This window comes from Grampus griseus (genome assembly GCF_964374135.1).
Source record: "Grampus griseus genome assembly, chromosome: 15".
NCBI classification, from domain to species: domain Eukaryota; kingdom Metazoa; phylum Chordata; class Mammalia; order Artiodactyla; family Delphinidae; genus Grampus; species Grampus griseus.
Window position 1 is genome coordinate 25,009,032 of NC_139009.1, and position 13,744 is coordinate 25,022,775.

The 13,744-nt window shown below is 33.6% G+C and overlaps 1 protein-coding gene across 5 annotated transcripts in view; it reads left to right on the plus strand.

Moving 5' to 3' along the window:
- The window catches only part of SPAST (spastin), a 62,671-nt gene extending 49,544 nt beyond the window's left edge, over positions 1 to 13,127 (plus strand). For 4 of the 5 annotated variants that reach the window (XM_082671993.1, XM_082671995.1, XM_082671994.1 and 1 more), the window contains 5 exons: positions 1,252 to 1,294; positions 2,497 to 2,576; positions 4,367 to 4,437; positions 5,797 to 5,837; positions 9,930 to 13,127. In XM_082671993.1, the coding sequence (XP_082528119.1) occupies positions 1,252 to 1,294; positions 2,497 to 2,576; positions 4,367 to 4,437; positions 5,797 to 5,837; positions 9,930 to 10,052 (358 nt within the window). In that variant the 3' untranslated portion in view covers positions 10,053 to 13,127. The remainder of the gene's footprint in view (positions 1 to 1,251; positions 1,295 to 2,496; positions 2,577 to 4,366; positions 4,438 to 5,796; positions 5,838 to 9,929) is intronic. The other variant, XR_014297783.1, reaches the window with a different exon arrangement.
- Positions 13,128 to 13,744: the final 617 nt, after the last annotated feature.

A 13,744-nucleotide genomic window follows, 5' to 3' on the forward strand; every position in this document is an offset into this window, starting at 1 on the left:
ATGTTCTTCATTTTATCTGTTTTATGTTTAATGTATTCTTTCCCCTCTTTTTTTTTGGCGCTGTTTTTTAAAATCAGTCCTACGCTTTTGTCTCTTTTGCTTATTAATTTTATTTGAATAAGGGGAGTTTTCTTGGAAAACCTAATTTGGAAGGATATTGTAGAAGAGGTAGAAAAGTAAGATAGCAACCATGTATCTTGAGTTGTCCTATGAATACCCTGGACTGGTGGGCAGTCTCCCTGACTTACAACAAAGCCGTACCTGATAAAGAAGTATACGTGTATATAAATAAGCGATTGGGTTGATTTAGTCTTCTTCAACTGAAAAAGATTGGTCATTGCAAAACAGCTTGTCATCTTGCCAGACTGATTGATGTCGTCTTACAAAGATGATGTATCTTTGAGTTTCTTTGTTCAGACTCATCTTCCTTGCCATTCCCTTGCTACTGACTAGGGTCACATGATCTGCAGAGCCAGTCCTCACATGTTTGTTTAAATATGGGGAGGTAGTTTTATTATCCCTCAGAGTGTGCTCTCTGTTTCCTCTGGAAAATTCTGCTCTGACAGCCATGTCTAAAATTTGCAGTGGCAGGTGCTGTCTGTATTCACCTTTGTCAGTGTAATTTTCACTGCCCTAGGCAGCCCTTCTTCATACATTTTAGTTCTGTAAATGTTACGTAGTTTGTTGATGATGGAGTTTACATTTCTGTTTCTGTTGTCCTTGTTGGTTTTAATTGTTTTGTTTCAAGAAGACAGCAGAGATCTGTTTCTTCAACTTCTTATATCAGATATTTTGTTTTAAAGTGTTACTGCTGTTAAAAAAATACAAATACATAAATGGTTAATTTAATTCTGACAATATTGAATTAAGGATTTTTAAACATTAACTAGAATTTTTTTAACTCTTTATTGGAGTATATTTGATTTACAATTTTGTGTTAGTTTCAAGTGTATAGCAAAGTGAATCAGTTATACATATATCCACTCTTTTTTAGATTATTTTCCCATATAGATCATGACAGAGTATTGGGTAGTGTTACCTGTGCTATGCAGTAGGTCCTTATTAGTTATCTATTTTATATATTTAACTAGAATATTTTAAAAGAGTAACTTTTATACTGATAACTACTAAAATGTATTCAAATGCCTTCAGCATTATATTTAAAGCTTTGTTCTTGTTATGTGCTACTTGAACTGAATTATCTGTAAATTCAAAACTGTATTTCTGAGATGGCTTGAATCCTTTTTTTAGGCGTTTCACCAAACGGGTATATGTGTCTTTGCCAAATGAGGAGGTATGTATCTGTGTTTGAATTTTTTTTAAGGCAGAAACAAGAACTACCATCTTGACAGTATTAAGTCTTCCAGTGCATGGTACCGCTGCATTGGAAAAGTTTGGTGGTTTCTTAAAAAGATAAACAGAAAACTTACTGTAAGACCCCAAAACTTCATTCCTAAGAATCTACCCAAGAGAAATGAAAACATATGTCTACACAGACATGTACAAGAATTTTTATAACAGCATTATAAATAATAGCCAAGAACTACAGAGAATCTAAAATAGTCTTCAGGCTTCCCTGGTGGCCTGAATCCACCTGCCAGTGAAGGGGACACAGGTTCGAGCCCTGGTCTGGGAAGATCCCACATGCTGCAGAGCAACTAAGTAGACCCCGTGCTCCGCAACAAGAGAAGCCACCGCAATGGGAAGCCCACACACCACAACGAAGAATAGCCCCTGCTCGCCGCAACTAGAGAAGGCCCACACGCAGCAACGAAGACCCAACACAGCCAAAAATAAATAAATAAATAAATTTTTAAAAATCCTTAAAAAAAAAGTCATCAGTTGGTGAAAGGATATACAAATGTGGTATATCCATTTAATGGAATACTGTTTATCAATAAAAGGAATGAGCTACTTACACATACCATAATATGGATGAACCTCAAAAACATACTAAATAAAGATGCCAGATGCAAAAGATTTCCTATCATATGATTCCATTTTTATGAAATGTCTAGAAAAGGCTCACTTCTGGAAACAAAGTAGATAGTGATTAGGTAAGGCTGTGGGTGGAAGTCGGGATTAACTGCAAACAGGCACAAGTGAACTTTTTGGGGTGATAGAAATGTTCTAAAATTGGATTATGGTGATGGTTGCACAATTCTAAACTTACTAAAAGTCATTGAATTATACACTTCAAAAGGGTGAGATTCCATGTTACATGAATTCATATCTCTATAAAACTTTTTTTTTTTAATTGTGGTGTCTAGCTCAGACCCTTAGCATCCTTGGTAGTAACAGCAGCTACTTTCTTAGTGTTTTATTTGGATTGTTTTTAACTCTTTCAGGAACTCTCAAAAAATTGTTATTTTAACAGATATATGTGTGAGGCTCTAAGAGGTAGAGTGGTTTGTATAAGATCATTCAGTTCCTAAATCCTGGATATTTTATTAAGCCAATTCTTAGGACTGATAATTCTTTAAAATTTCTTTTCAGACACGACTACTTTTATTAAAAAATCTATTATGTAAACAAGGAAGCCCATTGACCCAAAAAGAACTAGCACAACTTGCTAGGTGAGTAATTTGATTTAGTCTATCTTGCAGTTGTTTTTTTTTAAGAATTCTTTTTGTTTTCTTTAAAGTAAGCTCATGTATGAAATGAGTAATTTATCAGAAAACTTCTTATTGTTTCATTCTCTACTTCCTTTACCTTCTCTCATCTCATTTTCTTATATATATGGTGTCTAAATTTTAGTTTCTAGATCCTCTAGAAGACATGACCTAAACAGCTAATGATGGTAGTATATATTCTTTTTATAAATTTATTAAAACTTATAAGTGGTATTAAAGTAATTTTTAATAAATTTATTTTATTTATTTTTGGCTGTGTTGGGTCTTCGTTGCTGCATGTGGGCTTTCTCTAGTTTTGGTGAGCGGGGGCTACTCTTCGTTGTGGTGTGTGGGCTTCTCATTGCGGTGGCTTCTCTTGTTGCAGAGCACGGGCTCTAGGCACGCGGGCTTCAGTAGTTGTGGTACACGGGCTCAGTAGTTGTGGCTCATGGGCTCTAGAGCGCAGGCTCAGTAGTTGAGGCTCACAGGCTTAGTTGCCCCGTGGCATGTGGGATCTTCCTGGACCAGCCCTCGAACCTGTGTTCCCTGCATTGGCAGGCAGGTTCTTAACCACTGCGCCACCAGGGAAGCCCTGAAGTAATTTTTAAAATGTAAAACATCTCATATCTGCCTACACCAACACATATTTTCACTTAAACTTATTTTGCTTACACATAATTTTTTTTTCTTTTTTTTTTGGTACGCGGGCCTCTCACTGCTGTGGCCTCTCCCGTTGCGGAGCGCAGGCTCAGCGGCCATGGCTCACGGGCCCAGCCGCTCCGGCATGTGGGATCTTCCTGGACCGGGCACGAACCCGTGTCCCCTGCTTTGGCAGGCAGACTCTCAACCACTGCGCCACCAGGGAAGCCCCACATAATTTTTTTAAACTTTGACTTCTTCAGCTTTTTTTTATGAGTGGTGTATTAAGTAGAAACTGAATATAGGAGATACACTCATGAATTTTAGTCATTGAAAAAAATCTCATAAAGTAATTTAAAATGTTCAATAAGAATGTGAATAGCTAGTTATGTTGGTAAAAACTCTGAGTTCCCAGATACCTATGAAAAAATAACAAATTCAGTACTTGGAAATACTGAGATCCTTCTTTGAATTCCAATAAAATATTTTGCTAATAATGTTTGTGCGGTTATTTAACATAGTACATGATAAGTAAATGCTTTTTTTCCCTGTTTTATTTCCCTCTTCCTCTTTGCCTCCCTAGTTCTTAGTTCCCTTTGATAGTGTCTTGGCTGCCCAGGATCTCCACTGTGGCATCCCATTCAGGTGTGCCTCCTTTTGCCAATGTCTTCTATCCCAGACCCTTCCTTCACCCTGTCTGTCCTACATTTAAAGAAATCTTCCTTGATTGGCCCTCATTTCATCAAGGCAGTTCTCTTTGTGAAGATAAAGACTCATTAACTTATAGAGAAGTAATTGTGGTTATGTGTCAGTTGGCCAGCAATGGCTTATAGATGTTACCTTTCCAGGGCACAAATTTACAATTTAATGGAGCCTCCTGGAGATATAGTATACTTTAATCTAAAGGAATGGTTCTAATAATGAAAATTCGAGGCATTATAAGGAACCAGTCGGCTGTTTGTTTTTAGCAAGTAGGCCTTCCTCTGCCCTTCAAATCAAATCACATAGCTGTCTGCTTGATAACAAAGGCAAGCTAGGTTTTACTCTCTTATTCTGTGGAGATTTAAATCTGCAAAGGTGAAAATAAGTTGCTCTTTCTTCTTTCCCATTCTCAGAATGACCGATGGATACTCAGGAAGTGATCTAACAGCTTTGGCAAAAGATGCAGCACTGGGTCCTATCCGAGGTAGGAATACAAAAGCTTGAAACATTTACAACTGTTTATTAGACCACTTCAGAAGTTTAAGAAGTCCCTATTGAGAGGTATTTTTTATTAGTAAGAAAGCAGTAAAACTATATCAGTGGAAAACTTGATTAAAACTTGATACAAAGTTTCTAGACTTAGGGTCAACAAACCTTTCTGAAAATAGTTTTAGACTCATGGGCCACATATGCTCTGTTGCATCTTCTTCTTCTCACTCTTCTTCTGACTCCTCCTCCTCCTCCTGCTCATCCTCCTTTTTTTTTTTTTTTTCCCAACAACAACAAAAAGCTGTGAAACCATTCTTAGCTCACAGACAATACAAAGACAGTCCGTGGATGAGTGGCGGACCATGAGCCCTGTTCTGGACAGCAGGTTTCGCTTCTTGATAGTAGGTTAGCAGCAGAAAACTCAAGAAAATGAGAACTTTTTAAAGCAAGTGGAAAAGAATAATAAAGGGAAGATTTTCTTATCTATTTTTTGGTTCTTTTCATTTCAGTATTCTAGTATGACTTGAAACTAATGTGTGTAAGGAAACATATAAATAGAAGTTTTAACTTTTATCATTATATGTTATCTTTGAAAAATTGCAGCAAAGTATATCATTCATTGCTCTGTTTTGATTCAAGGTAATTTGTTGACTCTGAAATACCACATCTATCACTTTTAGGTTATGTTAGATTAAACTCACTGTGATAATCACTTTAGACTAGATGTTCTCAGCTACTCTTCCACAGGCAGCATGGGCAGTGGATGGGTGATGCTCTCAGGTATGCACTCAGATTACTGGCTATGGTGGTAAAATTGAACATGGAACATTCAGCTTCTAGAACATATCTCTAACAGTGAAACAGGGTACTGATTAAGAACTGCTGCTTTAGAGAATAATAAATGTAATCTTGAGAATATAGTTTGAAACTCTGGGTAAAGCATTTTAGTCAAGCTTTCTTTCTGCAGGAGGCATGAAATCTTGTTCAGATACTGGACTCAGAATCAGTAGCTAATGTATAAATCGTGTATTTTTTAGAATATTTTAGCTGTTATTCTGAAACAAAGTTGTTGGCTTAAAACAACGAATGCCTTTTATAAAGAACAAGTTGTATTATTTTAAGTTTACTATGAAATTTGTAGAATCTGTTGTTCTTGAGCAATATATAAAGAAATTGAATGCCTTCCTAAGAAGGAATATTATTCTAAGCATTTATAAATTGTATGTGCTCTTAATATTAATGTATGTTTCTTTTAATATAATGATTTATATTGAACATATACTTTTAGATTATTGTACTTCGTTAGTTTAAACTTGGAAGTCTTTTTTTTGTAAGTGACTTTTATATTTTACAGAACTGAAACCAGAACAAGTGAAGAATATGTCTGCCAGTGAGGTATACTATTTTACAATTATCTTTTTTTCGTTCTGGTCCTCTAGATTGTAAAACATATCTTTTGTCTGGATTTTTCTAGTTTATCTGATTAGAAACTAGAAAAAGTTAATTTTGCTTCATTTCAAAATATGGAGGACTGTCCAACTAGTCTCTTATGGTGTCCTTTGGTAATACACAATAAATATAACATAATCATTAAGTCATTTTCTGTCAAATCATATTACATAAATACTAAACAGAACAAAATTATAGGCAACTTGAGGATTTTATACATTATGAATATAGCTTGTAACAGGTTAATCCCTTGATGTTCTATTTTGTTAGTTTTTCAGTAATGTTTATATCTTCCTTATAAAAGCAATACAGTTTCCATTGTAATGTAATTCATTACGTTTAAAAAATATGGGAGGTCCCCTTATGAGATGCTGAAGCATTTCTTCTGAAAAAAATTGCCAGCAAAATATAGAATTGGATATGTAGAATGATCATAACTATGTAACCAGCCAGTTTAAATCAGATTTGAATTATGTAACTTATCTCTCAGAGCTCAGATAGCACCGAAACATTACTAACCAAAGAGACTTCATTCTTGGAACAGAAGAGAGAATAGAACTCCAGTGGAGTCCAAATGTGAACTGAAAACAAAACAAACAAAAAAAAACAATAAAAAACCCCAGAGGCATGGGCTAGAGGCTGGTGGCTGGCTAGGGGATCTGCACATTATATTGCAGAGAGTCCTGTCCAAGTGAACTCTTAACATAGAGAATAAATGTACTTGAGTATGAGTACATTTTGGCAGTCTTTTTTCTTCAGGCTTCCAAGTAAATTTGAGGTTGTCTTCAGGCATCTTGTGCATGGTGCTTAACCAACTACATTACTAAGAAAGCCTTCAGACTTCTTGCGACCACCTTTTTCCATTTCAGCAGTCTAGTTTACCTGGAGTGTGTTTGACATGAATGAAGCTTAGGAACAGAGAATTCCACATGTCATATACTTTGGTGTTTAGCTACCATTACCTTAAAAATTCATGTTTAAAGTATAAGTTTCAGGTCCCTTTTATCTGATTCATAATTTTGATTCCACATTTTTCTAATTTTTAAAAATGTATTAGTACTGTCTTAAGGTTATAATTTATTTACAGTATCCCATCAATATATGATTTTTTAAAATGTTCTTATACTTATAGCATAACCTAATAGTACTTTTCTACCCAGAAAGTAAGCATTGTGCATGAATTATTTCTTTTCCACACACCATTCTCCCTACCTTGGACTCAGGACAGGTAAACTTGATATTTCATATATGTACTCTGGCCCCCTAAAGTTGAGGAAAGGCCCATTGTGTGACATTTTAGGCCTCTGTCTTTGTCCCTTGGACAGACCATATACTAAAATTAAAACTACTGAATGAATTACAAAAAATAACATTTTTTGGTACCTTTTGTGACCATTCCACTAATTATGTGTAGTCAGGTTACAGTGTTATAGTTTTTGGTTCTACTGTATGCTTTCATTCAGTTTAAGTTTATTTTTAACCTAATGATTTTAGTATTAATAATTTGATAATAGCTTTTAGTCATTAGTCCTGGGTTATGAGTTAATATTTTTAAAGAACTTAGAAAAGTCTGGCAATAGTGAATACTGCATAGGTATCCATTAAATAATTTTAAAATACATAAATACTAAATAATGGCAATTTATTATAGAGATCAAGGAAATCCATTCTATTTTCTTATTTATGAGATGACAGAAAAACACAAGTAGTTTGGTTTTAAAATTGTATACTAGAATTTTTTTCAGCCATTCTTCGGTACAATTTTAATAATTGTGTTATCAGGTGCTGGTCTATATGCAGAAATTTAGATGAGATATACCTAATTTGCCTTTTATAGTTTATGAGAATAGAAACTCAAATAATTGTGTTGGAATTCTGTGTTTTTAAAAGGTAGTGCTGAAAATCATTGGTTATAAACTCAGAGTATAATGTACTTTGTTTATAAAGCACACAGTTTGTATCCAGTTCAACTTTATTAGTTCTTTTATTATTTTATTTTGATAAGACTTCTTTGCTATTTATTTTTCCCTCTTTACTGAACTAGCTACCGGTTGATTTTTCCTGTTAATATACATTAGTCTCTTAGTAACTTTAAAATATCATATTTTCTATATAACTTTTAAAGGTTACTTTCCATTTACAGTTATTACAAAATATTGGCTATATACCCCATGTTGTACAATACATCCTTGAGCCTATCTTACACCCGATAGTTTGTACCTCCCACTCCCCCATGCCTACATTGCCCCTCTCGCCCTCTCCCTGCTGGTAACCACTAGTTTGTTCTCTATATCTGAGTCTGCTTCTTTTTTGTTATATTAACTAGTTTGTTGTATTTTTTGAATTCCACATGTAAGTGATATCATACAGTATTTGTCTTTCTCTGTCTCATTTAGTTCACTTAGCATGATATCCTCCAAGTCCATACATGTTGCTGCAAATGGCAAAATTTTGTACTTTTTTATGGCTGAGTAGTATTCCATTGTGTGTATAATATATGTGTGCATATATATATATTATACACACACACACACACGCACACACACCATATCTTTATCCATTCATCTGTTGATGGACACTTAGGTTGCTTCTATATCTTGGCAATTGTAAATAAGGCTGCTATGAACATTGGGGTGCATGTATCTTATCAAATTAGTGTTTTTGTTTTTTTCAGATATATACCCAGGTGTGGAATTGCTGGGTCATATGGTAGTTCTAGTTTTAGTTTTCTGAGAAACCTCCATACTGTTTTCCACAGTGAAATACACACACACACACACACACACACACACACACACACACACACACACACACACACACACACACACACACACACACACCCGAACTATGAACATAAATTAGAATTTCATCAAAAGCTTTTGAAACCTTAATCTTAATAACAGATATTCAGGAGTATCATAGATTCAATTACATTCATCATTCTTCTAAATTTTGGGCTTTAGGAAGAGCCAGTGTGTGTTTTACAGTTAAATAAGGAGCAAATAGGGGTCATGCAGCGATTATGGTAACAATATATCCTTTTCCATTTTGACAAATTTTTCAGATTAGGCTACAAGTTACAAATGTAGTTGATTTTCTTTATCTATGCTATGTTGATATTAGAGAGGATGTGAAGTAGTTAGATTGGGTTTTATAAGAGTAATAAAAAGAATAATATAGATAAATATCAGTTGTTGAAGTTTTATCTCCAGTTCTTCTTTAACTTCTCATTTGGGAGCAAAATATACATGTGATAATACATAAGTGATAATTTTTAATACCGGTCATCTTGTGCCAAACTCCATTTTGCCTTTTGAAAATCCTTAGGTAAAAATTAGGCATTTATTAACTCAGTATTGTTTATTTTACTTTCTTGAAGCCAATTAAAAATCTCAGAATATAAGACCAAATTGACATAAAAATGTATTATAAGCAATACTAATATTAGAAAATTTCAGACATAAGCCTCCTCCAAGAGCTCTTTAACTGCTCTTGTAGTTAAAGAGCAATATTTCCTTCAAAGTCCTGTGTACATCTTGTAAACTCCTCTTTCCTTTCTGATAAACCTGGCATGAATTTAGCTAGAGTGTGTTTGTGGTGAGTGAGACTTGAGAGTGCAAAATTCCGTGGAACTATACGCAGAAAAAAAACTGGAAGGAGATAAGCCAATAGTTGTTGTATATCTGAACGGTGGAATTGTGAGTGATTCTTTTTTCTGATTGTCTGTATTTTGTCAAATTTTCTGTAATGAGTATGTTTTGTTTTTATAATGGAAAAATATTGGGATTTAAAATGTTAATACCTAGGAGCTAAAACGTGAAATGAAAGTATATTGGTATAGCATTTTGGTAGGATTTCTTATATAGCAAACTTGCCTAATAAAGAATAATATATAAAATAAGATGATTGGCATGATTTTCTAAGAATACATCTCTATATATTTTAACATTAATAAACAGCATCATTACTTTTATCCATCATTGGGTTAACTATTGCATATGTGTTCATCTATCGTCATGTGTGTTTTTTTTAATCTAGATGAGAAATATTCGATTATCTGACTTCACCGAATCCTTAAAAAAGATAAAACGCAGCGTGAGTCCTCAAACCTTAGAAGCATACATACGTTGGAACAAGGATTTTGGAGATACTACTGTTTAAACCTGCAGAACGTTTTACTTTCCAAGAGAGAAACCTACCATCTTCTATGAATAGTTATCTGCTACAGAAACTCAGCCTAAGTTTACAGGACTTTTCAGAGTCTTACAATTATTTGTGCACCCCAGAAGATGAACCGTAAAATAAATTTAAATAAAGTATACAATGCAAATGGAATATTTTGTTTAAGGCCTTCTTGCCTTGATGGTCACAGATATCCCGATGGGCACTGTAAGTTAGAGCAGAACAAAAACTGATTCTGGTCTTCTTTACCAATATAATCATAATGTAAATAATAATTTGTATATTATGTTGCAGATGAAAGTATTCCAGAGACAGTGAATGGTAGAAGACACAAGAGCCTTTGGTTGTTTGTCTTCTGACATCTTTTCTTAAAATAGTAATTTTTTCTATTTTCCTTTCCTACTGTTGTCTTTACTACACTATGGGTGATTGGAATGCCAAACACTCTGTTTCTTTTTTTTTTCTTTTTACAAATTGTGTGCCAAATGAAACTTTTTCCTATGTAACAGTAGTAGGAAAAAAGTATTTTGAAGGTTTTTTTCTTCTTCATAAATCTACAGACATTAAACAATGTATCCTTTTCACTTTTTATTTTTCTATTACCTTTCTACCAAACAATTTAGAAAGTAATATGATAGCAACAAAACAAATCTAGTGAAATGGAGAAGGAGAAATTTTGACGTTTTCAGACACTCTGTCATACAACATGTAGATCAGTCCTCCTGTGACCTGATGTATTTTTTTTTCTAATATATTTGTCAGAAATCTATTGTAGACTGTTAACTTATTCCTAATGGAATTTATTTTCTGTTAGAATTCTAATATTTAAGAAAGCCAATTTTAACTGCTGTAAAAGTGGTTTCTGTGCAAGAGAAGGGAAGTACTAGGAGCTAAGACATTTCTAATTTATTGCTTATTACTTTCTTACTGTTTATAGGATAATTACAAGCCAGTGGATTTACCATGTTTTATTCTTAATAATTATTAATCCCTCCAGTGAAACTTTAAAAAAAATTACTGAATTTTTATACATTGCATACATTTTATAGGTTTCTTGTGCTCACTTTGTTAACTAAAAAGTTTTAGTCTGTTAAGCTGCCTTTTGTTCCCCAAAAATGTACAGTAATTCTGTTTCTTGTTTGTATAAGTATGCCTGGGTTTTTATTATAAAAACGTCATTGTAGGAAGTAGAGACTCATATCATGGCCTTTTAAATATTGTAATAAAGGCAAATAGATATTTGCCCTTAGTTTACTGGTTAAAAGTTTGTTTATAGAAATTTTCTTTGGTGCTTTTATGTAAAATGTCATGGGTGGAAATAATAATTTTATAGTAGTAACAAATATTTTTCATTTAGGAAAAATACCTTTGGTTTAGAGAGAATATATTAAAGTTAAAAACTTGCCCCCACTAGATAAGAATTTTATAATGAAGACATACATTCTTCTTCACTTTACTCTTTCTCATCTTAAAGATTTATCTAAATATAGAAGATGATTTCTTAAGATCATGTGCTATCTGTAACCATAACTTAAATCATGTTTCTTCTAACCATAGAACTCCCTGGATAATAAAAATGAGGGTTGAGATAAATAGAAAAAAAATTTTTTAAGCCAGAACCATACATATTTTTAGGTCATGAGTAGTATCTTTCTAAGGTCTCAAACACTAAACCATCCAATATAAAATATTGATAATGACAGATGATGAAATATACACGATGACAAGAATTAGGAACATCCCAAATTAAAACATTTTCAATAAAGCTCATAAAATTTCATTTTTTCTTTTCATTTAGAAAAAGATTAACATTATTGATACTTGGATAACTGGTCAGTCGTATTAAAAGTCTGTGTGCTTTAAACTCAACTTTTAAAATATAAACTCCTTTAAAATTATCATAAAATTATCTGCAATAATTGAATGTAGCTCACTTTTTATTGGGAAAGGTTTTAGGTAACAAAGACTTCAAATGTTATATAAAAGTCAAATTAATATTGTTATAAACATTGATTCAGAATTATATTACTGTATGAATATCCATCCGTGTATGGAAGTTACTTTAATTTCCTGATGAGGTCTAAAATTGAGCTTAGTGCTACAGAACTATTTTCTTTGACTTAACTATGACCAAGTTTTATTTTAAGCTGTGTTTCTCTCATGGAAGGGCCATAAACATAGAATAATTATATAGTAGGATGTGTAAGGGATTGGTTTGGTCTTTTTCAATAAAGATAGAAGTTGCTGAGGTTTCCCGAATTAGTATTAGGCTTAGATTGTGACCTTGTAGATTTTGCACTGAGCTCTGTGTCATGTTATTTCGTAAAAGGTAATGTTTAAACATTAAACGTTAGTGTGTTGTTCATGTAAATATGGCAGAGTTTCGTAAACTAAATTAAAACTTACTGATGTACTGGACTTTGAGCCAAGGGAAAGAATCAATACTGTCTTTCCAGATATCTTAAGGGTAAAAGCTTATTCTAAGACAGTCTGCCAATTGAGGTTATTAGATTTCCGACTTGCATATATACTTTGTGCTTGGGAAGAATTGGAGGAAAATCAGATACTAGAATTCTAATTTAATTAAATATACAGCAGTCTTTGTGTATAGTGTAAAATTCATTATATTTTGTACAAAAACTAATTCTTTTGGTAGAATGAACCATTTACAGTTTGTTTTTGGACTCTGAGTCAGAGGGTTTTTCCTTTAAATGCCTGTCTCAGTTTTACTCTGGTCTTTTGTACCTTTCTTCAGAAGAAATGAATTAAAAGGTTCAGCTGCATAAGTGGGTTTTTATCCTAATGGATTGGAAATAAATTATAAACTTTATTTTGCTTTTAATTTTTTTATTTGAAATTTTTCGAGATTTCAGAGGTTGCAGTCTGGTATTGAACGAATAGCTTTTATTGGACTGACTCTCTTGCCAATAAAAATGTAAAGTCTGAACAAAGTATAAAAAACTGTGATTAGAAGACTCTAGAAAGCAATCAAAAACAGGCAAAAACAGCACAAAATCATATACTAGAAGAGATCCACATTAACTAGCTTTTTACCATGAGGGCAATTTCCAGCTTGTGCAGTGTGCTTGGAAATAGAATTCAAGCAGAATGTGACAGTCTTGCTGGGCTGAGGAGTCATTTGGGGCTTCTAGGACAGCTTGAAATTAGGAGGGAAATTTTGAAAAGGAGAGAGCTTCAGAGATCTAATCCCCCAAATCTGCTTGCAAATTCTTTTCAAATGCTTGGTGGATTCCAAAATTGTACCTGTGCGGTGTGATATTCAAAGGAACCCAGCAGAAAGCAATACTTGAAGTCCAAGGAACTGAGTAGTGGTAACAACGGCTGGACGAATACAGAGCGAATAAGAGGGGTTTGGTAAACACTTCTGGTTTCCCATTGAAACCCAAAACGGGCCGTGGCTTAGGAGGAAGGACGACATCCCAAAACTAAGGGATGTACTTTAGGACTCTGGGCAAAATGGGAAGAAACTCACTGAAACAAAGCTTAAAATCAGGCTTTCACAGCATCAAGGTTATACATTAGTAAGTTAACAGCTAGCCAGAATAAAACATTGTTTGGAAGAAAACAAAATCCAGAGTCTTTACAACATGTCATTCACAAAGTCCAGTACAAAATAAACCTTAAGCATACAAAGAAAAATTATATGATCC